The sequence below is a fragment of the Hyaena hyaena genome, unplaced genomic scaffold (assembly GCF_003009895.1).
Source record: "Hyaena hyaena isolate Hyena2069 unplaced genomic scaffold, ASM300989v1 scaffold_4, whole genome shotgun sequence".
NCBI classification, from domain to species: Eukaryota; Metazoa; Chordata; class Mammalia; order Carnivora; family Hyaenidae; genus Hyaena; species Hyaena hyaena.
The window spans coordinates 6,481,020-6,508,108 of record NW_024080636.1 but is presented as its reverse complement, the minus strand read 5'-3'; the positions used below and the strand labels follow the sequence as shown (position 1 = coordinate 6,508,108).

The following is a 27,089-nucleotide window of genomic DNA, read 5'->3' as shown; positions in this document are numbered from 1 at the left end:
ATGTCCCTCACTGTGGCCTGACCTGCAGTCCCTGAAGACGAACGGTGTCAAGCATCTCTCCATGGGCTTACGGGCCATGTGTACACCTTCTCAGGAGACACGTCTATTCAAATATGTCGCTCACGTTTTAACTGGATTGTCTTCTTATTGAGTTATGAGTTCCTTATTATGTTATCACAGATCTAAGTCTCATATCAAATATGTGATTTGCTAATATTTTCTCCCAGTCTGAAGAGGTCTTTTCACTTTCTTTGAGAGTATTGTTTACAAGCACGAAAGTTTTCCTTCTGACGTGGTCCAAATACTGGCACTTGATGGGGCACCTCGGTGGCTCAGTCAGTTGAGTGTTCGGCTTCAGCTCAAGTCATGATCTCATGGTTCGTGGGTTTGAGCCCTGCGTTGGGCTCTGCGCTGACAGCTCAGAGCCTGGAGTCTGTTTCAGATTCTGTGTCTCCCTCTCTCTCTGCCCTTCCCTGCTCACGCTGTCTCTCTCTCTCTCAAAAATGAATTTAAAAAAACATTAAAAAAAAATACTGGCGCTTGTCTTCAGTCACTTTGCTTTTGGTGTTGGATCCAAGGAGTCACAGAGACCTCCTCCCACGCTTTCTCATAGCAGTTTTGTAACAGTAGCTCTTCCATGTTGGTCTGTGATTCATTTCATTTTGGTATGTGGTGAGGGGCAGGCAGGGAACTTTTGTCGCGATCTGGCTGTCCCGGCACCGTTTGCTGAGAAACACCACCTCCCACACTAACTGCCTTGGCATTCTTGTCAAAAATCAATGGACTGGGAATATGATGGTTCATCTGGAGACTCTCAATTCTTTTCCATTAATCTCCTTGCCCACCCATATGCCAGGATGACACTTCTGTGATTATGGTAGTTTTGTGGTCAGTTTTGATATCAGTAACTTTGCTTCAATAAGTGTTTTGGCTATTCTGGATCCCTTAAATTCCATATAAATTTAAAGATAACTTTGTCATTTTATGCTGAAAAGCCACTATGGTTTTGACAGGGGTTGCACTGAATCCTCATATCAGTTTGGGGAGGACAGTCACCTTAACACTGTGACGTGTTCCAACCCAGGAACGTGGGATATCTGTCCACTTAGCTAAATCTTTAATATCTTACAACCGTGTTTTATGGTTTTCAAAGTACAAATCTTATACCTTCGTTTTTGCTAAGTTAATACCTGTTTTACTCAACTTGATGCTAATGTAAATGAAACTGTTTTCATATTTTAATTTTTAGATACTACATTGCAAGTATGTAGACACGTAACAGATTTTTATATTTTGATCTTATATCCTATAACCTTGCTGAACTCACGTGTTAGCTTTCGTGGTGTTTTAGTGGATTTTCCATTTACGAGACCTGTCATCTGGGAAGAAAGGTAGTTACACTTCACGTCCATTCTGGGTGCCTTTCACCTCACTTTCCTGCTGAGCTGCACTGGCCCTACCCAGTACAACGTGGGAGAGGAGTGGAGAGGGCAACGCCTTGGGCTGTCCTGATCCCACTCTTCCCCATTAACTGTGCCGTGAAGTGCAGGGTTTTCACGGCGTTCTTTATTAGGATGTTCTCCTATTCCGAATTTGTTGGATGTTTCATCTTGAAAGGGTATGAAGTTTGTCAGATGTCTCTCCTTTCTTAACCGAGATGATTACGTGGGTTTTGTCCCTTACTCTGTTAATGCAGTGTGTTACATGGATTGGTTTTTATGCGGCGGACCAACCCTGCACTCCTAGGATAAAGCCCGTTTGTTGTGATGCACAATCCTTTTACGATGTTGGTACGTTCAGTGCCACTACTTTGTTGAGGACACTTGCATCCATCTTTATAAGGGGTGCTGGCCTGTGGTTTTACTCCCTTGTGATGTCTTTGTCCCATTTTGGTATCAGGATAATAGGAGCCTTGTGGAATGAAGCTCAAAGGGTTCCCTCTCTTCTATTTTTGGAAGAGTTTGTGAAGGGATGGTGTTAATTCTTCCTTAAAGATTTGATAGAGCTCACCATTGAAGTCATCTGGTCCTAGACTTTTCTTTGCAGGTAGTTTTTAAATTAGTAATTCAAGCTCATATACGCTGCTCTTATATACCGATACTAATATTGGTAAACACAGTCACAGTCATAGTCTCACACACACACACACACACACACACTGAGACAGAGAGAAAGACTTATTTTACGGAATACACTCACATAGTTATAGGAACTGGCAAGTCTGAAATTTGCAGGACAGGCCAGTGGACTAGAAACTCTGGCACATTCTGTGTCATAAGGAGAATTTCTTCTTCTTCACCAAATCTCAGTCTTTGTTCTCAGCCCTTCAACTTATTAGGTGAGACCCACCCATATCAAGGAAGATAACTTGCTTTATTTAAAGACTACTAATTTGGGGTACCTGGGTGGCTCAGTCAGTTAAGCGTCTGATTCTTGATTTCAGCTCAGATCATGATCCCAGGGTCATGGGATCAAGCCCTGAGTCAGGCTCCATGCTGAGCATGGAGCCAGCTTAAGATTCTCTCCCTCTCTCTCTCGGCCCCTCTCCCCAATTTGTGTGAGTGTGAGCTCTCTCTCTCTCCATAAGATTTTTAAAAAACTACAAACTTAAATGTTAATCACATCTTAAGTATACCTTCACAGTAGTGCCCACAGTGGTATTTATCCAAACAGGTGGGCACCACAGCTTAGTCAAGTTGATACAAAATTAACCGTCACAGTCAGTTCTGGTAATTTGTGCTTTCCTAGGAATATCTCTGTTACATCTACGTCACCTGCTCGGGGGAGCTGTCCAGAGTATTCCCTCAGTGCCGGCGATTTCTGAAACCACTCATGACTTTAGTGATACGAGTCCTTCCCTTCTTCGGCGTCCCTGAGTCAGTCTTCTAGGTCAGTCTAGCCAACAGTTTGTCCACTTTGTGGGTATTTCTGAAGAACCAACTTTGCTTCTGGGTTGATTTTCTACACTGTTTTTCTAGTCTCCATTTACTTCTGTTCTAGTCTTTGTTTCCTTCGTTTGTTTCCACTTCGGTTTGCTCTTCTTTTCGTGGTTTCTAAAATTAGAGAGTCAAGCTAGTGATCTGAGACATTCTTTCTAATACAGTCACTTAACAGCTACCGACTGTCTCGTAGCCCACGGTCGCCGTGTCCCGTAAGCCTGGGTGCACCACGCCTTCGTTTTCATTCATCACAAACTAACTTCTGATTTTCCTTATGATTTCTCTCCTGGCACACCGCTTATTCCACGTAATTGTCACTCTCTTGGTGCTGCTGTCCCTGAGGACGGAGCGTGCCCTGGGCAGGACCCCCATCCTCTGGAACACGCCGGGGCTCACTCTGCGGCCCGGCATGCAGTCCAGCCCCGAGACGGTTCCACGTGCCCCCGAGGAGGGTGTGCGGACTTCAGTTTGCTGGGCGTTTTCCTGGCTGCTTGCTGACCTCCCGTCCAGGTCCCCACCCATTACTGAAAGGCGTGTGTCCCCACTTGTTAAAAAGACACTTCAAAAACTGTTGAATGACTTTGGAAAATGCTTAGACATTAAGCAAAAAGCAGTATTAAAATGTGCATGTGTAACATAATTGCTACCGTGTAAAAAAAGGACACTGACAAAAAGGCCATAAAGAAATTAGCAAATGTCCCAGTGACAGCTTCTGGGATGGGGACCCACACTGTTACTGAGTCTTCTAACTTTTAACAAGAAATCCAGTACCTTGATTACCAACATGTATTAGATAGAAAATATGACCCCATATGCACACCCCAGGCTCTGCCAGGATGTGGCACCTGGCCGTCACCGCAGGGGCCGCAGGGCCAGCAGCCATCTGCCCTCTGGGCCTGGCGGCCTGGCTCCCGGGCCCTCCACCCCCACAGTCCCCCCTGGACCCAGAACCACAGGAGACACCCATCTTCTGACGTTTTCCGAGAATATGTGAGGACACACAGTACCCGAGCCACGATGAACACATACGGGCGCGAGGCAGAGGACACAGCTCGCAGGGGCTCCGGTTCACGGAACACGAGAAAAAAACAAACTGCAAAGAGACAAGACTTCAGGGCCAACGGGGAACGTCGGGGCAACAATCTCTGAAACCAATTCAGTGGCGGGGCGGCTCTCCTCACCATCCCTAGAGCCCGGTTTACGCCCCGAGAGTGGAAACGGGCAAGGGAATGGCCACACCGTGAACACTCGGTGAGCCACACCCCACGCTTCCCGGGCCCACAGCCCCACACACCCCGTCTCCTAGAAGCGCGCGCTGAACGTCTTCTCCAGGCAAAACTAACGGGCTGAAAAACCACCTGTACTTCTGCAATTCTGACTCACGTGCGGGAATATAAACAAATGCTCGTAATAATCTTAGGTAAACACACTGCGTATTCCAGTTCCTTTCCACATTTGCTTTCGTTCTTTTAAGAGAAAACGACATACAAGACCAAGCTGACCGAAGCTCACAAGTGCTGACGACAAGACCCGAGTGACAAGCCCGCCTCCCGCCCCACATGCTGCCCGCCCTGTCCCGCGGGGCCCGGCTGCCAGCAAGAAGCCTGAGGTGCCCGAACAGAGCGCCAGGGCAGAGCTGTTTCCAAACTGATAGCACAGATGTTAGCGGGTCATGCTGCTTTGGGTTTTGTTCTGAAAACATTCAAACTAAATGTGCTTAAATGGCGCACTGTGAAGTGAGGGAATGGTTCTTAATTTTACATCAACTTTAACATTTTATGTTAAAAGGAATATGACACTTGCCGTTTGAAATACACAGTCTTTACTTAAAAATTACACCATGCCTGGAGGGAAACAGTCTAAAAACGAAAGAATCCAACAACAGTATAAGGGTCTCATGAATTATGCTGTAGTATCTCAGTACAATATTACGTGCAGGAGGTGCACATGATTTTACAAAGATTCTTAATAACGTGAGAAAAAGCTTACTGTAAGGTTAAATGGGGAAAAAGCACAAAACGGAATTTTATGCGTAATACACTTTTTTTTTTTAAATTTCTGAGAGAGAGAGACAGTGTGAGCAGGGGAGGGTCAGAGAAAGAGAGAGGCACAGAATCAGAAGCAGGCTCCAGGCTCCAAGCTACCGTCAGCACAGAGCCCAATGTGGGGCTCGAACCCACAAACTGCAAGATCATGACCTGAGCCAAAGTCGGACACTTAACCGACTGAATCACCCAGGCGCCCCGCGTAATATGCTCCTAAGCAGTTACAACGCACAGCAAACAGGAACGACATCCAAACAGCTGGAACCCGAGAGGGCCGATGCAGGCCGATCCCATCCCCGCCCACCTGCTGGGGACACACGCAGGCTCGGGAACCACGGAAATTAGTAACAAGCCACCCTCGGGGCGAGACACAGAGGTCGGGTGGAAAAATGCTGCCCAGGTGCCGGGCTGGGCGAGCCCTACTACGCCCACACCCGCGCCCCCGCACAGATCTAGCAGGACCACCACTCCCGGCCCAGTCTGGGCAGGTGATCAAGACGACCCTCACCACCCAGCCCTTCGGTCAGTCCCCCGTCTGCACCTCTGTGGCACCGGAATCCACAGACCACTCCCTCCCTGAAACTGTCCCCTCCCTTGATTTGGGGGACACATCACCCCAGGCCTTCCTGCCTCTAAAAGCACTTCTTGCCTGATTCCCCCACGGCCCCTGGCCCCCCTGGGTGCGCATCCCCGCCCAGCCGCGGCCCCTGCCAGTCTCTGCCCCCCAAAAGGACGACGGTGAGTCTTGCTCAGCAGCTCCCCCTGCAGCCTCCCCAAAGCACCTCCCGCCCCCAAAGCCAAAGCAGACGAGACCAGACAGGCCCTGAGCATGGCTCCCTTCAGCTGCACACCCCCCGGGGCTCACCCGCGCCCCTGCACACTGGGACTCACCCAGACCTGCCTGTGTCCCCCCGGTGCCCCCGCCTGTCCTCAGTCACCGCCGTCCCCAGAGCACAGCACGTCCCCCCACCCCTCCGCCACACCCCTGCCACTCTCTCCACAGGGCACCCCTGCCCATCCCACGAGGTGCTGCGGGAATGTAACCGTCTGGGAGGATGCCTCCAACCCATGTGCTGCACCCCACACACCTCAGGACAGCACGAAGGTCTGACTGTTTTCATTCAATGTCTTCATGACTTGTTTAAAACCCGTCTTCCTGCAGGAACTGCAAGCTCCAAGGGAGCAGGGGTTGCTCACCCAGCTCGCCTGCGTCTCCGCCACCCTGCAGAGGGCCGGAGGGGCCCGCTTGACAAGGGTGACGTGGACTGACATGGCTTCCACAGCCCTGTGCTCCGCCCAAGACCAGTGCTGCAGCACGCACTCCAGGAAGGTCGCCAGGAAGGACCGTGCTTCCGCCCCGGGGACCGCTGGGCAGAGCTCCGGGCCTCTCACTGGGACATGAGCTGTGCGCAGTGATGAGACCTGCACGCAGGCCAACACGGTGAGCACTCGCAAGCCCAGGGGGCAAGATCTAAAAGGACGCAAGTCCACCAATCGTATCTGAAAGCCAGGACTGAAACATCGAGTATGTCCACTTAACGACACAGTCAACTGCCAGAAACAGAGGGTGTTTCATACAAGTCTTCCAAAACCACCCAGTCCATCCACTCAGTGCATGTGTGTGTATGCGTGTGCGTGTGCATGTGTGTGTGCATGCATGTGCCCACGTGCATATGCTGGGGGCACAGGAGAGCAGACACGCTCTCTCTGAGCTGAACCGAGGACCCAGATTCTATTCCTGCCAGTTCCTCTCTCTTCTAGACAATGACCCTCTGTCCCGTCACCCTGTGTCACTGGGAACTCAGGCAAATGCAAGCAGGATCACCCAGGTCTTACAACACAAGTTGGTGGTAAGGTAGTTAAGACAAACTTACTTACCACGTTAATTAAACGGTCTATTTAACATGGACTATCAATTCTCTAATCACATCTCGGCCGAACTTCTTTCAATTACCAACTCGGCCGTCTACAGACAGGTCCTCCCGCTCCAGGATCATTAGGAGCATTTTCATTATCTGTCAAACGAGGGAGTAAGGAGCAGGAAGGCAGCTCTCCGCCGGCCTCCCCCCTACTTAAGAGACGATCAGGGAGGGAGCAGAGGCCGTTCTCATTAGTCACTTAGCAATGGAAAGTCCTATGCAATCAGCAGTGCAAATAAAGTGTGAGAGGTTGCAGTAAAATGCTGGATGGGCACATTCTCATCCTCAGAGAATAATCCATCCCGGCCAGACCTCATCTCTCAGATCATGGCAACGATGAGAATCTGAAGTACCCTGGAAACCGAAATGGCTAAAAACACAATCTCATAAAAACAAACACCGAGTCACGAGGGTTCATGGGAAGACAAATTAAAATTGGTTTTAAGTAAAAATGCTACAACCAAACGGTAAATCCCATCTTTGGTGTGTGCTTATTTCTGACCCACAGATAAGTTAAAAAGTGGATCCCACATGGAGGTTATCACAAGTCTTTAAAATGTAACATATGTTGAAAATAGGTTACATTACAGTTGGCCGCTGTAACATAAATGGGAGAAAAATACAGACCTCAAAGAGAAAACCCATAACCCAACCTAAGTCTCCATTAAATCCGTTATTTTGAATGTCGTTAATGTTTCCACAAAATGAGCCACTACTAGTAGATCAAAGGTATTTCTGGAGACAGTGCGCCTCAGAATGTGATGAACGAGGGTCTGGGGTTAGGCCGTAAGCAGGACCTTCAACTGCCATCCCATCCCCTTGACCTGATCCACTCAAATCCACACCCTGAAAGCCGGTGCTCTGGCCATCAGAACAAACCCACCTGCTCGAAGATCACACTTCTCCTTGTGAATCATTAAAAAGATTATGGCAATACTGAAAACTGCATCTTAACTTCTCTGGTAGTTAAGCACATGGATTTAGAGACATTTTTTAAAGCTGGCATCAGCAAGAAAACTATTACTCTCTACTATGAGTTGTCATCACAACATTAATGGCAATTTTCAACACGGGCATAACTATGCACAGTAGCATGGTAAGGCCACCAAAGTTCATGGCGACGCCCGTGAGGTCATGCCGACGCCCGTGAGAGGAAGCATCAGGATGCGGTCTTACCTATGTGTTCGCACATGAAGACGACAAAGAAAGGGGTGACGAGGTCATTGATCCCCTGAACATATCCACTGGCAGGGTGACGGATCGCCCAGATGAACAATATCCTTTCAAAAATCTGCAAGAAAAATGAACAGGTGGTGAAGCCAACAGTAAATGCGTCAGAAACTTTAAAACATACGCGCATTCACTCAAAAAACATATGGTCGATATTTCTGTCCTAATATTAAAAATAAAAATGTAAACAAGCATTAATTCCTACCTGACTTTTTCATAAAATTCCAGTTTATCTGAATTTCTTACTGACACACAAGCACCTGCCGTCTGTCGGTGACCCCGGGCGCTGCCCTAGACGGCTGCTCCTCCCCGGCCCGTGGGCAGAGCGCACGAGGCTGCCTGGGGCCGTCTCAGGGAGCAGGGCAGGACAGGAGGCCCAGAGGCAGGTGCACCTGTGGATGGATGGGTGCTGGGGAGAAGGGAGTGTAGCAGGAGCTCCGTGGAAGGGTGCTCTGAATTTCCCTCATAAGGAGAACACGTTGTTTTAAATCAGGTACAGCTGACATATAACATCACCCCAGTTCCAGTCTGTAACATTTGAGGAGTGACCCAATATTTGTATATATTACAGAACACTCACCACTTTAAGTCTGGGTAAGCCCTGTCACCGTACATAGTTACAATTATTTTTCTCCGAATGAAGACTTCTAAGATCTCTCTGCGACTCTGACGTACGCAGCGCAGTGCTAACCGCAGCCACCGCACTGCTTACCACGTCCCGGGACTTCTTTTACTCCAACCCCCTTCACCCACCCCTGCCCCTGACAACCGCCAATCTGTTCTCCGTATCCATGCACTTGGTTTCAGGGTTTTTTGTTTTAATAGATGTTTTTTTAATCCCTGGAAAGCGATCACCATCCGAGGGTCCCTACTCCAGTGTGTCCCCATCACACACTTCCACGAGCCCTTCGAGGACCCAGGCCGAGGACGCAGGAGGGGCTCGGCCTCCTCTCTCTCCTTACCAGATGCTTGCTGCTGCCCGGGCCTCGAGCTAAGAAGGCCCGGGGTGCAGGCGCCAACAGGCAAACACCCAAACAGAGCATGAGTTGCATCATTTCCAAACAAGTCAGGCCTGCGGAACGACTCTTGTCCCCCAGGAGGTCGACCCTCCCTGCACGGCCTGCAGCCCTAGCATCACTGAGCTGTGGTCTACATCCCCGATGGGTACCGAGCCAGCTGTACAGCGGGGACCCTGGGCCGGGGCGGGGAAGTCTCCTCACACAAGACCCCGTGGTCAGCGGCTCCGGAATCCTGGCCCCTGCCTGGGGCCCACCCTGGGACGCCCCCCACGGTGCCTGCTCCAAACAGGGACCATCCCACTGGGCAGCAGAGAAATGTCTGCCGAACAAATAACACCATCACGCACACACATTCACACACGGTTTTCATCTTACACCAACAGCCTTCCAGGGAGACCTAGAAAGAATATTCAAAGAGCAAAAAGACAAAAACTACTCAGCGCGCAGCCCCATCTGACGTTTCTTGTGCGCAAACACCAGGGGGCTAACTCGTGCTCCCACGATGGCACGCCAGCCGGGGGAGCTGGAGGTGCTCCAGACACAGGACGGACACAGAAACAGGCTCCACGCGGGACAGGACCCCCCTCGCACACTCTAGCACCTCTCAACCACTGGCCAGCCACATGGCAGTCAAAGCCCCCAGGAGCCAGGGAGGCCTGAGACAGCGTCACAGCTGTGACGGCTGGGGACAGGCTACAGAAGCCAAGGCGCGCTCGGCACAGAGGCCACATCGGCGTGAGGAGACAGCCGCCCCAGGACCACTGGGCGGGAAGCCTCCTTCGGGGCCCGGAGCACGCAGCTCAGGCGGCACAGGGACGGGGAGGCGCAGCCGAGGAGGACACACTGTGACAGTTCACACACACAGAGCAGCAGAGCCGTGAAGCCCGGTTACGGCTCTCCTCACTAACAGGGCCCAGAAGTTCACGTACAGCTCACTGGTAGATTTCTGTCCTGCACTAGAAAGTTCTAGCAAACATGACCGGCAAGGGGGGAAACTCGCCTGCATGCGTGCTCAGTCACAACACGGTCAGAATCGCGGAGCCTGGCGGAGAAGGTGCGTCCCCAACACCAGCTCCCTGGAGAGCGGGGTAAGGCAAGGGGCCAGGAGAGGTGAATGCACTTGCTCCGGCCCACACCTCCCCGGTGGAGTCTGGCCCTCACCCCTGCAGAGGGCGGTGCTCGAACAGCCCCAAGGGCAAAAATGGGGCTCAGGAGACCTTTCAGTCACTGTCGGCATGGCCCTTGTCCCCTACACAGAACACCCAGATCCAGGGTCAGCCTGCCCTAGAAGAAGCTTCCAGGCTGGCAGGGGGCCAGGCACCCACAATGGACACCCACACCGCACAAGGGGCCACGTCCACAGTGGCTGCCCGGCCAGAGGCCTCTGCAGCTATCACAAGACAGCCGGGCCTAAGGAGGGCTGGGGACGAAGAAGATGTGTCAGCCCCATGGACACGTGCAGGGAGGAGCTCCACGGGGTACGGTCTGTGCAGACGGACAGAGCAGAAACACACCAGTGCCGTCTGGGGGCCACTGAGGGTGAGGCAGAGCAGGAAGGAGGCACTGGGCACGCCCCAAATACCATGGTGCATATGTGGGCTTCAGGAGGCAACCTCACAGAGATAGTAGCTAAGATTTATTAAATACTCACCGTCCTAACCACCTTCAATTAGCTCATCTAATCCCCTGCTAATCTTTCTTTTAAGTTTTATTTTTATTTTTTTTTAACTTTTGAGAAATAGAGTGTAAGCAGGGGAGGGGCAGAGAGAGAGGGAGACACAGAATATGAAGCTGCTCCAGGCTCTGAGCTGTCAGCACAGAGCCCGACGCAGGGCATGAACTCACAAGCTGTGAGATCATGACCTGAGCCAAAGTCAGCTGCCCAACTGACTGAGCCCCCCAGGTGCCCCACATCCCCTTCTAATCTTTGAGGCAGGCTGCTTACTCCCCCACTTTCTGATGATGCAGCTGACAGACCCAGGACAGCCCTGTGTCCCCCTCTGTCTGGTGTACACACCCTCATGTGACCCTGGGTCGCACAGTGTGTGACCTGGTCGCACACGTGTGTATGCACAGATATGGGGTGCATACCCATGCGTGTGAGCACAGGTGTGTGGTACATGCGCATGCAGGAGCTCGTGTGAGGTGTGTGCACACAGATGTGTGGTACGTGGGTGCATTTGCATAGGTATGTGGTGCATGTGTGTGCATATGTACACGTGTGCACAGGTGTGTGGTACGTGTGTGCATGCAGGCGTGTGGTGTAGGTGCACAGTGTGTGGGGGCGGAAGGGGGGCTGGAGGAGAAGCCAGACCCCAGCACACAGGAATCCCCTTTCGGGCTCTGCAGCCTCATTGGGGAAGTGGTGATGTCAGCCGTGGAGCCCTCCCGCCCTTCAAGGCCGCCCCACACCTTGAGAGCTTCTCCCTCTCTCTCTCACATGCACACACGCATGCACATGCACACACTACACCTGCTCACAAGCACGTGCACAGACCCCCCCCAGTCACCCAGGCCCCGGAGACAAGTTGGCACCAGCGGTGAGCACGTGGGGCCCGAGGCTTCCGAGTGCACCTGGCACCGCGCGGGCAGCGGCCATGGCCTCCTCGGGACTCCAGGCCCGGCGGCCACAGGAGGGCTGAGAGTCGCGGGCCCGGCTCCTGACTCAGCCCCAAAGCCGAGATGGACTGGGCCCCATGGGACCCGGATGGGGAGACTGAGGAAAGCACCGGGGGACAAACGCGTCTGCAGAACCAGGCGGAATGAGGCGGCAGCAGGAGCGAGCAGCGCGGCTTCTCAGTCACAGACGCAGCTCGAGCGCTTCCAAAGCACCGTCGGTGGAGGAGCCGAGCGCCTAGCCTCCCGCCCCCCACCTGGGCCGCCCGTGGGCTCCAGGGGCGCCGGCCCACGCACGCGCACGCTTGAGAACAGTGCTCAGGGTTCGTATTACTGTGGAGGAAATTTTAGGAATTCAGATCTCCCATTGAGGAAAGCGATCACTTAGCTCAAATTATTTAGATTGAACTCCACTTGATCCCTCTTGATAAACTGAAAATTATACTTTTAAGGCTTTAATCCCAGTAACAGGTAAATAAAGGGACAAGAGGCTCAATCATGAACAAAAATGGCTTTTACCATGTCAGGCAGGCTAACATCCGGAAAGAGCATAGCCCAGAGAGGTTTGGGACACAAAACTGGCTCTGCCACCAAGGAGACACAAGCCCGCAGGTCACCGCCTCGGAGGTCCGGCCCAGAGGCCGTGGGCAGCGGGGGCCCCCAGTGCCTTCGCCACCAGAGCAGCGTCCGAAGAGTCAGCTCCAGCCCTCCTCTGGTCTCCAAAGCCACAGCTTACTGGCCGTCATCTCAGGTCGGGTCCCCCGCGACACTCTCCCCGCTGACACCCAGCACTCGACACCCCCCAGGGCAGCAGAGGGAGCTGCTGGCACATCAGGTCACACCGTCCATGACGGGCGACTGCCCAGGACACAGACGGTGACTGCAAACTCGCGACCATGACCCCAAGGTGCCTGACCTGCCCCTCCCCACCTCCTCACCTCCACTGCATCCTCTCCCACCAAACCCACCACCCCCCGACCCCCTCGTGGCCTCTGCACCTGTCCATTCCATGACGCCCCACCCCCAGCCTTCCCTGGACGTCCTTGATCTCCAGTGTTAGGTCTGAGTCCAAACACCACCTCCTGAGCAAAAGCTGCCTTTACCAGCCCAGCCAGAATGGCACCCCACTTCCAAGCCTGCAGCCCCAACACGCTTGCGCGTGAGCCCCCTGAGGAAGGTCGCCCCACATCCCCTTCACAGCTGTGCCCTCAGTGCTGCCACAGGACAGGTGCAGAGGAAAACCCCAGCACCTGCTCTGGCCTCACAGACGCGTGACGGATCCGGGCCCCAACCCTTCATTTTGACCCCCATGCATCTCTGCTCTCCACGGCCCGCGCCACTGTTGAGCGCCTGACCTTCCGGTGCCGGGGACACAGCTCCAAGCACCCCGGGACCTCGGCCAGCTCCTTCCACTCTGTTTCTGCATCACGCGGTGCCTCAGACCCAGCTCCCTGGAGGCCAGGCAGTTGGGACCCTGGGGGCCCCGCTGGCCAGAGGGGAAACTGACTCTGGCCGTGGAGCAGCAGCCGCACTGAGGAGAAGCGGTGCAGGGAGCACATGGCGGGGAGGACCCTGAAGAGGAGGCAACAGGCACACAGGGCTGCGAAGGCTGATGAGGAGTTCCTCAGGAGGGAGGGGGGCGGAGCGCCGAGCTGGGAGCGCCCAGAGGCAGGGGACAACGTGGAGTTCCAGAAGCCAGTGTGCCGGGTCACAGCGACCACTCTCTGCACGATGACCTGGTCCCACGCGCCAAGTCCGTGCTCCTCTGGGAAGACTGTCCCATCCACGAGCCACGAGTCAAGGTCTGGGCACGTGGAGACCACGCCAGGTGAGGGCGAGTCAAAGCACTCACCCCAGCCCCATCGGCACCCAGGCTGCCTTCTGGAAGCTTCTGAGCACTCTCCTTGGGGAATGGTCCCACCTGGCCCAACTACAGATAGCACCACCCAGCGGCTACCGCGGTTCTGGGCACACACCAATGTCCACACCAACGGAATCACTTCCCCTGGTCCCGCAGGGGCTCACATGACCCTCACCCCTGCGCCCACTCTGGCTGAGCATGCCTAGTGCTTGCTATCTACAGAGCTGCTCCCAGAGCCACCTCCCTGCAACAGCCGTTAATTCATAAAATAAGAAAAACTCCCAGGATTCATGTTTCTTCAGCAGGAAAGGGGGAAGAGAAGGTAAAGAGCTGGCCTAAAGGTCCCTCGGTGTCCGTTCCTGCGTCAGACCGTCCTGCCACGCCGGGGACACAGCAGGAAGCCATGCAGGCCCCAGGCCCCGCGCTGGCCCCACGGGCAGCCCCTGTGCCACGTGCCCTACTCCGCCGGCAGCGGAGCCAGAACAGGCGGCAGCAGCCATCTACCTACGGTGGCAGGCAGGAGCCTCTCTCTCACAAGGTGACAGACAGATCAGCCTCGTCTGGACTCCCTCGAGAAAACTTTCCATTAATTGCGAAAACCTAGAAAAGATTTCCACGTAGGGGGAACGCCTGGTGACACCAGGAGCTCACAAATCCAGGGCAGAGCGGAACGTCAGGTCCCGCACTGCCTGCAAGCCGACAAAGGCGTCATGTGGAGGGGCGCCGGGCAGCAGCGCAGGGGTGAGGGGCCCTGCAGGAGGCGCAGGGCAGCAAGAATCCCAGCACCCCCACCCCGGGGTCCCCAGGTTCACCAGTGACCCCGGCCGCACCGCAGCAGGCCCCCCTCCAGCTCCCGTCCCCGCTCTCTTCTGGGGAGGGGAGGGGCCGGCTGCAGGGGTCAGGATGGGACAGGCCCCATGGCCTCGGGAGACAGGGCTGCTGCGGGACCCCAGGGACAGAGCTAAATGTCCTGGCAGCAAAAATAACTCACCTACCCGCCAGAGGCCGCACAGGTGGGAGGGCCGTGGCCAGGCCTCCTGGGACACGGCACAGGCGGCTACCCGGCTGAGGGCTGCTTTCTCTCCTTTCTTGCTATGATTTATCCTGCATTTTTTGCTTTAAATCACTTCATGAGTTTGCTTTGTTTTTTTTTTTAAGTTTATTTATTTATTTTGAGAGAAAAAGAGGGAGAGGGAGTGAGCATGCAGGCATCCATGAGCAAGGAAGGGGCAGAGAGAGAGGAGAGAAAGAGAGAATCCCAAGCAGATTCCATCCTGCTTGGGATTCCATCAGCACAGAGCCCAACATGGGGCTGGAACCCACAAACCATGTGATCAGGACCTGAGCCGAAACCAAGAGTCAGACCCTTAACCGACTGAGCCGCCCAGGCGCCTCTGTTTTGCTTTCGTTTGAAATCACAAAAACTAGTGAAGGTTTGAGTCCAAGTCACTCGACACCATTCAGAACTCCATCCCCAAATCACCTGAGATGGTCCCGTGGGGCCCCAGCATCCCCAGTGCCCCCCTTCAGCATCCCCAGTGCCTCCCCTGCCCCCAACAGCTCATCTCAAGGACCACAGCCGCGCTCATAACAAGATCCGGAAGACTCGAGCCACAGTGCTCCCCACCTGAGCGGCCCAGCACCACCACAGAGGCCAGGAAAGTGCGTGTGACCATCAGCACATCGGGACAGGACCTCTGAGGGTCACCCTGAAACTATTTTGCCATTTGGTCACCATCATAACAAGCTGAGCGCAGATCAGATGTCGCTGAGAACGAGTCACAAGGAAAAGGGAGCCCACTCCCCAGGCCGCGGGCCGCAGGGCCCCTACCCCGCGTCAGACACCTGCGGCTCCCATCCAAAGCCCGCGTGGAGCCCCGCCGAGCTGTGGCTCTTGGGCTGGTAAAGGTATCACAAGTGACCGCTTTCCTCTCACCTTTCCCAAGCAGGTGCTTTCAAAGTTCATAACCTGACCCTTCTAGGGCATACGGATTAAACACCGGTTCCCTTGAATTTGCAGCCCCGATGGGCCTGGAGACCAGCTGGAAGCAGGCGCTTGCCCATGCTGGCTCCTGAGGCCCCAGTGCCCCATGGCTCCCTCACACAGTCTCAGCTTCGAGCAGAATCCGAGAGGAGTCTTCACCACCCACTACCGAGACACCCCCACAGGGAAAGTGGCTCCTGCGTGTCCGCCCCCCCACCCCCACCAAGGAAGGTGCCAGGAGAAGAGGTCGGTCCGGGCCACCACCAGACCTCTCAGTGCCCAGGCCCTCACAACACAGCCCGATTCCCCGGAGCTCCCCCGGCCCAGGCTGAGAGGAGGCCCCAGAGGCCAGAGCTGGTGCGAAGCCCCACAAGGAAACCAAGAAGAATGGGGGGGGGGCACCAAAATCAAGGATCAGAAGCCAGAGGAGCCAAGCCAGGAATCGGAGAGACCCAGCCAGCTGGCCAGCAGCCTAAGCGGCCTTGGGGCCCTGGTGCTAGTGACCGGGCAGCCCAGCCCCCGGGGCCAGCGCAGGGAGGCTGCAGGGCACTGCCTCCGTGCTTTCCGCCACGTGCCAGGGCAGCTGGGCTTGGGGCTCGAACTCACCCTCCAGCAGAGCCCCGTCTATACCACTGGACCACAGGCACCCCAGCCTTGGCCCCACCTGCCTGCCTGGGGGCACAAGGTGGGAGCACCAGAGAGACTGGGCTGCCCAGGCTGGGGTTCAGGACATTCTTCCCTCAAAGTTTCTGAGGGGCCAGGTGACGAAACGGACCCTCCCCAGAACTCTGAAATGGGGAACGCCAGCAATTCGGGACTAGTCTCCAAATTCAAGGGTCCCAAAAAGCACCCTGCCTGAGCTGCCTTCCCGGAGTCTGTGCACGGCCAGAACAGAGGCGGCACCACACGCACCCATTTTCTCCGCGACTTGATGGTGTCGCTACTGTTTCAGGCACCCCGCCCCTCGACAGCGCAGTGCTGAGGACACAGCCCACCCACCCCCTGGCACTTCTTCAGGGGTCCCAGCCCCCACAGCGTGGTCCAACAGAGAGCCAGGCGATCTGCCAGCCGCTGGGGCACAAAACGTGGAGACGAGGTGCTGGCTCACACAGGACCAGGGGGCAGGGCAGGGAGGAGCACCATGGGGGGGGGGGGGGACAGTCACACACACTGACTCCTCAGTAAGTAGCGCGCCGCCAGCTTCCGCAGCGGATCACCTGCCAAGGGACAATAAAGCAGGAGAGCCCCGTGTACGGAGACGCTGAATGAAGACAGAACGAGCTGCAGCGGCTCTAATGATGATCGCGCACTGGGTCTTCCAGGCAATTCAAGTTCTGCCGATGTTCCTGACATTCTTGTCTTTGTCAGAGAGCAGGAATCCGTTAAAAGTAGTTCCGACTTCAAACTCTTCCAGAAGTATCTTTTCTATGGATCAATTTATGGTGAACGACAGTAGGAAAAGCAGTTGCCATTCCTTGTTACCACGCAGGCTGAAAAAAATGAAAATGTGACCAGCACGCCCGGTCCACTGACCAAACTCCAGACACCTGAGCAACCAAGAAAGATTTCTTTCCTAAAAGACTGAAAGACATTCTAGCACAGAAGGTTCCTGGGAGGGTAGCGCTGCCCAGCTTCACTCTGCAAACCTGCCGAGCCCTCCATGGGCCCCCAAGGCAGGACCAGGGCGGCCGCTTGGGGTGCTCAGGGAGCCGGGCCACTCTGTCTTCTACCAAACAAAATCCACAGAAAACGTCGCTGTGCTCACGAGGACTTACGCAGCTCTGATCTCAGAAGCCTGAAAACAAGGCGCTGTAGGCGTGAGCCACAGGCTTCACAGCACTGCACGCACCATGGGTGTAACTTCTGCACGAGTGGGGGCGTCAGCGTCCACAGTTCCACTGGGACAGCCGTCAGTCCACGTCCCCAGAAACCCCAGAGCAACTATTACAACCCAAATGTTTGTAACACAATACGACGAACACCACCCCATGTGGATTCTAACACCTGATGAATGGCACCAAGTAAGAGCCTGTGACAAATCTGAAATGTGCGTTAAAAGGCAACCACCGGGGGCACCTAGGGGGCTCAGTCAGTTGAGCGTCCAACTTTGGCTCAGGTCATGATCTCATGGTCTGTGGATTCAAGCCCCATGTCAGGCTCTGTGCTGACAGCTCAGAGCCTGGAGCCTGCTTTGGATTCTGTGTCTCCCTCTCTCTCTGCCTCTGCCTCTCTCTCTCTCTCTAATAAAAAATGTCACATAAAGGACAACCACACAGGGCGCCTGGGTGGCTTAGTCGGTTAAGTGTCCAACTTCGGCTCAGGTCATGGTCTCACAGTTCGTGGGTTCAAGCCCTGCATCGGGTTCTGTGCTGACAGCTCAGAGCCTGGAGCCTGTTTCAGATTCTGTATCTCCCTCTCTCTCTGACCCTCCCCTGCTCATGCTGTCCTTCTCTCTCAGAAATAAATTTTTAAAAAAAAAATTTTAAAAAGGCAAGCAAACATATACTTAGAATAATCCCATTAAAAAATAAAAACTAAAAAGGACAAAAACATGCATTCGCATATAAACACATGATAAAACCACACAGAAAAGCAAGAGAACAGTCACAAAATACCAAGAATGGTCACTCGCTGGGAGACGGGAGACACGTGGGGAAGGACACCGAAGGGGCTTCACAGACACTAGTTCTTGCTCTTTCTTCATCTAACAGTGACCATCCGTGCGTTAATTTTTCATGATTTCCTTAAATGTGAACAGAAATGTTACAGAAATCCCTCTGCTCTGATAGATTTTACCGGAATATCAGAGAGACAGGAGAGGGAAGATCTATGGACCCGATTCCCAAAACACACACCAGAGGAGTTCGGTGAACTGACCAGCAAACAACCGAGTACGTCCTGGGCTCTCGCAACCACACCGCCGCCACCGGTGGGGCAGAGGCCCAGGGAGTAGCCCAAACGAAGAGACGAGGGGTGAGAGGTTGCGCACAGGTGGGACAGTGGCCACCACCACGCGCCCGGGCTCTGAGGGCCCTCGGGTGCCACTTGGCACGAGGAAGGCCCCGCCAACGCCCACACGTGACGACTGTGTGCTTTACTCTACCACTCGTTCCCTCACCGCGCCAGGCGCCAGGTCCCACCGCGGACACCAGGGGACGTAGGGCCCCGCGTCCTGCCCTCACAGCCCGCGCGGTCCGAGCAGACAGAGCGGGGCCTCAGCCACGGCCAGAATCCCGGCAGACAGTCCACGGATGCGCTGATTCACCCACGGTGCCCGTCGGGCAGCCGGGAGGCCGCGGGCGTGAAGGCCGCCCCTCGGGGGGAGGGGTTAACGGGACAGGGACTTCTGAAAGGGCGCGTCCCACAGCCCTGCGCAGGGGCTGGAAGGGGGACACAGGGCGCTGCGGGGCCGGACGGGGTGCTCGGGCGCGGGCCCAGTGGGGCGGCCGAGCAGAGCGGGCTGCTGAGGGGCCTTCCTGTGCAAGTGCCAGAAACCCCCTTCGAGTGGCCCCAGATCCTGCGGACAGAGCCACCCCAGGGCCTGCAGAAGCGCTCACCCTCCTGGCCAGCGCCGGCTCTGCTGTGGGCGGGTCCACGCCACTCGGGACACAGTCAGTCTACGGCGAGTGCAGGGTGCTCTGAACGACCCTTGCCGTCTGCCTCCTGGAAAACGCCCGTCCTTCGGGGCCATGGAAAACGCAGCACACTAATTCTAAGAACTGCACGTAAATAATGTGGTTTTAAAAGCCTGCATGTTTCATTATCCTCCGCATCTGTTTAAATGTAATGAGACATCACTTCTCCATGGCCAACCGGAAAAAGCATCTTATTTCCCTAATTTGTGAAACTGCTCTAAGAAGCAGATAACCAGCGGGCAGATAATATAATAACCAGGAAGGCAAAGTCACTTGGTAGATGACAGAGCAGTAGAAAAGGCCCCGCAGAGATATCTGAATACCATTCCCCTAATAAACTCACAGCACCCACCAGACTAGCCGTGGGGCCACGGGTCAGAATCTGGGTTTTTTTAATGTAATAGACTGAGCGAACTCAACAGTGCACAAGAGACTAAAAACACGAGAAGCGAAAAATTCATGAATTTTACTTTCAAACAACAATAGTGGATAAAAACATTAATTACCAATTTCAACAAAATCTCCTAAGTCGCATGAGGTCGCAGGAGGTGTCCTGGGTGCCCAGGACGCGGCGGACGAGGCCCTGCCCACGGGAGCGACAGACACGCAGAGTGAGTGGCGGCGTGACGGGCAGTCACACCACACGAACCTGGCAGGAATGGGGCAGCAGGGCCTCGCAGGGCTGGTGCGTCTGGCGAGGCAACCTCCCAGGTATGGTCTCAAGGCCCAGAGGGACCCAGACACTCAGGGGTCAAGGGTGGGTGGGCGAGGGGGGTCCGGTCAGCTGTTCTGAGTGAGGCTCTGCGGCGCACGCAGCTCGGGCCCTGGAGGGAGCTCGGCCGAAACAAAACCCCGCGGAGGCGGCTGTGCCCCAGGGAGCTGCTCCACCTGCGGGGGGCGGGGCGGTGACCCCTGACCAAGGCCCCTGCCTCCAGCTGCACCTCTGCTCTCTGGCCGCGAACCGCGGGGTGACGGCTATCCAGCCCAACTCCACGTACCTGCTCACTTCAAGACCTCCCTGTCAGCAGGGCAGCAAGTCCTGAGGCCCCTAAATGGAGCTGAGCCCCCACAAAGTAGGGATTTCCAGGTGGAGCCAGCCCGGGAAACAGGCAAGCTCAAGGTTCTGAACGCAACTGAACAGTGAGCACGAATGGAGCAGACACTTCATCAAAGACCTACTCCTGACAAATCAGCATATGCAAAGGTGCGCAACAGCCTCAGTCCCCAGGGAAGGGCAAGATGTAACCCTGCGGAGGCCGTTACACACCCACTACAACTGCCGGCCAGCACCAGGTACCGCTAAGGACTCCGCACAAGAGCTCTCACGCGCTGCTGGCGGGCACGCAAACCCCACAGCCACTTGGGAAAATCGCTTGGCAGTTTCTAATACAGTATGTAGACTCCCACTCACGCCACACAAGCACCCTACTCCTAGGTCCTCGCAAGAGTGAGGCAAGCAGGGGCCTCTACTAGATGTCTACACGAAGGTTAGTAGCAAATGTGTGTGTATGTGTGTGTGTGTGTGTGTGTGTGTGTGTGTGTGTGAAGACCCACACTTGGAAACAGCCCAGGTATCCATCAACCGACGAATGGGTCACCACGCCGGGCACAGCAACATGGACAACAGAGTCCTACTCAGCAGCACCGCGTGATGACATGGACAAGGGTCTAAACACTAGGAGAAGGCACTCACGGAAGTGTACAATTCGTGTGAGTCCAAGTGCATGCATTTCTTAACAGGCGAAACTCTAGAGAGACAGAAAGCAGATCAGGACTTACAGGGGCACGGGGTGGGGACAGGGGCGCGGGGTGGGGACAGGGGTGCGGGGTGCGGACAGGGGGTTGACAGCAAAGGGAGCAGGGCAACTTTTCAGGGTGACGGAAACGCTCTCGATCATGATTCAAGTGGTTCATGTTGTCACAGTCCCAAGCACAGACGTCTAAACGAATCTCCCTGTGCACTTACAGTGGGTGCATTTTACGGTCCAGCCCCCAGACAAAGGCCGCAGGAAAAAGGACGGGGGTGGGGGGGCCAGAGCAGAATTGGGCACCGCCTACGGAAGGAACAGCAAAGCCTGGGGGCGGGGGCGGGGGGGGGGGGACTGAAACCCTGCTTCTGAATGGTCGGAAGGCCCAGACATCAGTGAGGCACAGGGACCGGCTAAAATCAGAGTCACGCTGCCCTGGCTCCGGAAGGTCAAGCACAGCCACATGACTATGCTCTGGCCCCACGGGACGGAAGCAGAGGCACTGCCAGCCGCTGCCAGGGAGGAGGTGTAAGAGGAGGGGCGTGCCCTCCACGCTCCCGCGGGTGGAGGGAAACGCGGTGCCGGGGCCGCGGGGGTGACGCCGAGCACAGGTGGCAGCCGCCTCACCGCCGGCGAGCTCGTGCCGGAGCCAGGGACACACACCTGTCCAGCAGATCCCGCTGGGCGGAGCCGCCACAACCGCGAGCGCTCCGCTCCACAGGCGACGTGTCAAGTGGCAGGAATAATATAAATATGACCGTAAACCAAAGACCTGGGGCAGACTCTATTTTCCACTGAAAAAGTAAGTTAAAAAAAGGTTAGATCTGCTTTTGTGTTGCAGAGATGGTTAAGCACAACCCCTGAGAACGACAATCAGAAACCAGTGTCTCAAGAAGACTACGTCCTGGGAAACAATCCTTCCTGCTGTGTGCCACAGTCTACAGCACTTCCGCTTTCACAACCCAGGGTTTCTGCTCAACACACTTCCGAAGCGCATGAGAGAGAGAGGAGCTGAGAGCAAACTGAGGACTGATGGGTGTGGGGGGAGGAGAGGATGGGCATGGAGGAGGCACTTGTGGAGATGAGCACTGGGTGTTCTATGGAAACCAACCTGACAATAAACTATTTGTTAAAAAAAATAATAATTTAAAAAGTAATTTAAAAAATAAATAAAAATAAAAGTGCGTTCGCTGGAGCAAGTAAGATGCAAAGTATTTCAAACTGTAAAAAAAAAACCCACTTTATTTTTATTTTTTTTTTATATATTTTTATTTATTTCTAGGAGAGAGAGAGAGAGACAGCATGAGCAGGGGAGGGTCAGAGAGAGAGGGAGTCACAGACCGAAACAGGCTCCAGGCTCTGAGCTGGCAGTCAGCACAGAGCCCGACGCGGGGCTCGAACCCACGAACCGCGAGATCATGACCTAAGCGAAAGTCGGACGCTCAACCGACTAAGCCACCCAGGCGCCCCAAAAAAAAACCCACTTTAAAGAGATGCTATTTGCAAAGGCAAAAAAACGTGGTAACCGAGGAAAAATCTAGTGAAACATACACAAGACTCTCACGAGACGAATGTCCCAAGCACACTGGGAGGGGCTCCAGACGGCCTAGGAGCTGGGGAGCGGGCACACTCATGGCGACGGAGACGGCTCATAAAGGCGTCCGTTCTCCCAATGTGATCCACAGATTCTGCGCAGCCCCAGCCACGAATCAGACAGACGGCAGAGACAAAAACGGAACGACACGCCCCGGGCGTCTGAGGGGGAGACTCGGTGGGAGCGCACAGGCCCGAGCCTGGCGAGGGACGAGGGCACCGGGGTCCCGGCAGCACCGGGACTCGGGACGCGGCTGAGGTCACCGGCAGGTGGGTGTTGAGGAAGACCCCTCGAATGCTGGGACAAGAGCGAGAACACAGATGCACGCACGCGGGCGTGAGGACGCTCGCCAGAAGGGACGCTGCAGACACGGGGAGACCAGCCGGAGGCCGTACAGGAGGCCGGCCCTGACGGGTCACTTCAGGGGCGAGCTCACTGGAGGCCTACCTCGTGCTGCACGCAGCCGGCAAGTACAGACGAACGAAACCCACGGGTGTGAAGGGCAAATGAGCAAAGCTTCATGTGACCCCGTGGGAGCGGAGCTGCACGCGGTATGTGTAGGAGATGTCTCAAAAGCACAGCGGTACCAGCCACAAAAGTAGGGACCGGGACATTCGGCCGTACTGAGACTGAGAACTTCCTTCCGGTCCTCACAGCCAGCCAGAAGGAAGCAAGAAGCGGCCAGAGACCAAGAGGACGCGTGTGCAACGCCGGCTGACAGTTTATAATCCCAAACATGTAAGATCGGCAGCCGGTAAAACCTAGATCAACCACCCACAAGAGAAATGGGCAAGAGACAGAGACACTCCCCGAAGAGAGGCCACGGAAATACTATCACAGAAAGAGATGCCCACTGCCACCAGTGGGCAGACGTGGAGAGGAAGAGCAGGAGCAGAAAGCCCGCCGGCACGAGAGCAAGGAGGGCGCGGGGAGTGGTCACGAGGCCTGATGAGGAGCCTGGACATGGGGCATGGACACGAGTTAGGAGGACACGGAGTGTGGACGCGGAGCATGGATGTGGAGGGTGGACACGGAGCGTGGACACAGATTGTGGACACAGAGCGGGGATGTGGAGCGTGGACGTGAAGCGTGGACACAGAGCGTGGACACAGACTGTGGACGTGAAGCGTGGACACGGAGTGTGGACACGGAGCATGGACACAGATTGTGGCAGCGCATGGACACAGATTGTGGATGAGGAGCATGGGACTCGAACCCCTGCAGGTGAGCGTCTGAGGGGCGCAGGTCACCCGGGAGCACACGGACACCAGCCTGACAGTCTCCCGGGCTCACCCCCTGCCTCCGGCACAACTGTCCTGTCTCCTCAACGCCCCAGAGAAGCGCCTGATCACAACACGTGAGACATGACACAGGCATCCGGCGACAGGAAAAAGCCACAGAAAGTGTCCAATATCTGAGTGATGGACCATCACCCAAGCGGACACACAGACGAGCAGAATCTCACAAAACGCCGCAGAGGGAAAGCACACGCTAGAGACAAGGGCACACGACACACACTGAGGTGGCGGGACCACAGAGTCAGGGGGCCGCTCGCATCCTGGGGGCCCTTCGAGGGCAGGGCAAGCACCGTGGGCAGCTCCAACACGGCGGGCCCGACATGAGTGGGGCTCCCCCCTCGCGCGGGAAGAATGAACAAGCACATGCTCCAGGCACACGTACCCATGTCTTCCGTCCGTGTCAGTACAACACACAAAACACAGATTCCTGTCCATGAGGACGTTTTCGAGGGCCACCCCCACGCACTGGGGGTCAAGCACCCCAGCCGCACAAACCACGTCACGAGTTTCATGGGCACCCGGCACCTAGACCCAGGGAGACTCTGTCCCCAGGAACTTCGGATCCCGGCTCTTACCTCTGTCACCTTGGGCTGGAGTATCAATGCTTCCGGACTCATTCGGGGGACGTCTATGTGGATCTGCGGACGCAAGGAGAGAGGGGAGAGGGTTATTCTGAAGGATGAGAAATGTCACCCACCGTAAGCGCTGTGGTCAGAGGAGCAACGCTCCACAGCAGGGATACGCTGACCTCGGACTCTAACCCGCTCCCGCCCTGGAACCAGCGACTCCTCAGGCCGCCTGCTGCTCCAGACGAGGGGCGGGTTCCAGGGTGCACGCCCCCCCAGGTCCCGGCGCGAGGGCCCGCTGACACTTCCCACGCAGAACGCTGCTGCTGCCTGATTAGGAAGAGAGCAGGCCCTCGGCTCTTTAGTAACATGATCCATAGCAATTAGTAGACATTGATTCCTGGCCTCTGACACGGGAGCAATTCAGGTACATCAATAGCGTACAAGTTTTCGGCTGTGACAGCTTCTTCTTGGCACCCAGGCCACACTTTTCTCCACTTCACGGAGTTCCGCGGGGACCCGGGGCACTCTTCCGGGGAAGCGCTTAAACTACTCTGCCGGTGCCGGCTGCCCCCTGCCTGAGCGCTGCCTGACCCGAGGGTCCTAACGAGCCTCCCACACCGCAGACGACACACCCACAGGTTCAAGCGGCAACGAGGAAGAAGAGGAAGAATCCTCGGGACGTGGGCAGGCACTGCGGGCTGGCTCCCGACGTCCCCCGGGCACAGCCTCCACTGGCCAGCGCTGTCACCATCCCCAGTGAGCAGGAAAAGGCGTGAAGGAAGGCAGACGCAGCGTACTGCCAAGGAGTCAACGCCAGGCTCGTTCCCGCCAGCACGTGCGTGACCACTAGACCAGGACAGCGTCCTCACTCTGCCCTGCGCGCGCTGCGGCCCGGGCGCCGTCCCTGAGGCCGGCCTCGCATCCTTGTCCAGAAGGCGCCTGCCGCGCCCCCCGGGGGCTTCCCCGGTGAAGGGCGCCGGGGCGGAGAGCATCCGGCCCCTGCGTGGAGCTCCTCCCTCAGCGAGAGCCTGGGCGCCGGGGAGGACCAGGGGGAGGACCGGAAGGGGCCAGAGCCAGCGGACTCGGCGTTCAGGGCGCACAGGGCAGGGGGCAGCAATGAAGGACAGCGGGCAGGGAGGTGAGAGAGCTGGGGAGCCGGCCCGGAGGACACTGTCAGCCCCAGGCCCCCTGAGCGACACGGGGAGGAAGAGACAAAGTGGAGACGTGAGCGTGACCTGCCGCCTGGAGCCCCGCGGGCAGTGGTGCCGAGAGGGAGGGGCGCGGTCCAGACAGGGGGCCAGACAACTCCAGCCCATCGCGTCCCCTGCGCCAGGGCACCCTCGAGGGCCACCCTCCAAACACAGCTCCCGTGGACGGGCCAGCAGGCACCGTACCTACGCCTGCTGTCATCTGTGCCGACGGGACAGAGCTGGACACACGGGGCTGTGTGTGCCCCCCGGGCCACCTGCTCCCCACGTAGGGGACTGAGGTGCGGGGGGGGGGGTCACAGCCGTCACAGAAATCCCAGGGTGGGGCGGACACACCGGATGAGTCTCTGATCTGAACAACTCTGTGTGCGCAGGACAGGACGTGTTCCAGCAGACACTGAAGCCGGTGCACAGAGGACACAGGGCTGTGGGAGCGGGCGGCGTGGGAGGGCGAGCAGGCCCCTCGAAGGGCCACAGGGAGATGCCAGGGCGCCCGGTGCTCCAAACTGGACCAGGCTCTGCCCCAACCGAGTCAGGAGTCGGAGGTGGCCGCAGAGGAAAGCACGGTGTCCACCCCCAGGAGGTGGGCCTGCCTGGCAGCAAAGGGAGCCCACATCACTGCCATGGGTCACGGTATCCCCCCAACGTTACCGTAGAAACATCTGGGGAATTCACAACAATATGCAAGCTTTTTATTACCTATCACAGTAACTGAATAAAGATGCACGCGACCTGTTTTTAATTAACTTTCCCTCAAGAAATTCATAATAGAACACAGTTTGGTAAATCTCACAGATAGATGCTAGGTGTCATCCTGTGGAAGTCTTTGCCTTGAATAAAAATTCATCAGAAACACATTCAAGACAATACCAAATGGACCATCAGCTAAAATCAGTGAAGTGGAAAGATACACCAGCTAAGCTACTACTCGCCCGACCAAATCCAAATGTGATCTCTCTTAAATCCGCTTCCCAGAGTGCCGGGCAGCAGCCCCCCAGGTAGGGGGGCCAGAGGCAGGGGCCCCGCCCCAGAAGGCAGGGGAGGCAGGCTCCGGCCCCTCCTCCCGGCCCTCCCTCTCACGCGCCCCTACCATATCCCCCCATGAGGAAAATACTCTCCAAAAACCCATCCCCTTAAAGAACCGTGGGTTATTAGCCAGAGGGAAGGCCTATCTTGGGACCTTTATAACAGATCGCCACCAAAGCAACAAAGAGGTGTGGGGAGCCCATATCGGAGGCAGAAAATTCGGCAAGGCTCCTTCACCGGGAAGTGGGGTTTCCAGAAGTGCTCAGTACTGACATCTCTCAGGCAAGTCAGGACGCAGGGCTACCAACTAAGAACTGCCTCTTGTTTAGGTGCAGCACGGGAATGAATGAATGAATGGAATGAATGAATGAATGAATGAATGAAGGCAGCACAAACCA

The 27,089-nt window shown here is 55.8% G+C and overlaps 1 protein-coding gene across 2 annotated transcripts in view; it reads right to left on the bottom strand.

Annotated features, from left to right (window-relative positions):
- Positions 1–27,089, bottom strand: part of TBC1D22A (TBC1 domain family member 22A) — a 299,853-nt gene that overhangs the window by 175,033 nt on the left and 97,731 nt on the right. For both annotated transcript variants that reach the window (XM_039236992.1, XM_039237000.1), the window contains exons 7-8: positions 24,464–24,526; positions 8,080–8,194 (exon numbers count right to left, since the gene is read on the bottom strand). In XM_039236992.1, the coding sequence (XP_039092923.1) occupies positions 8,080–8,194; positions 24,464–24,526 (178 nt within the window). The remainder of the gene's footprint in view (positions 1–8,079; positions 8,195–24,463; positions 24,527–27,089) is intronic.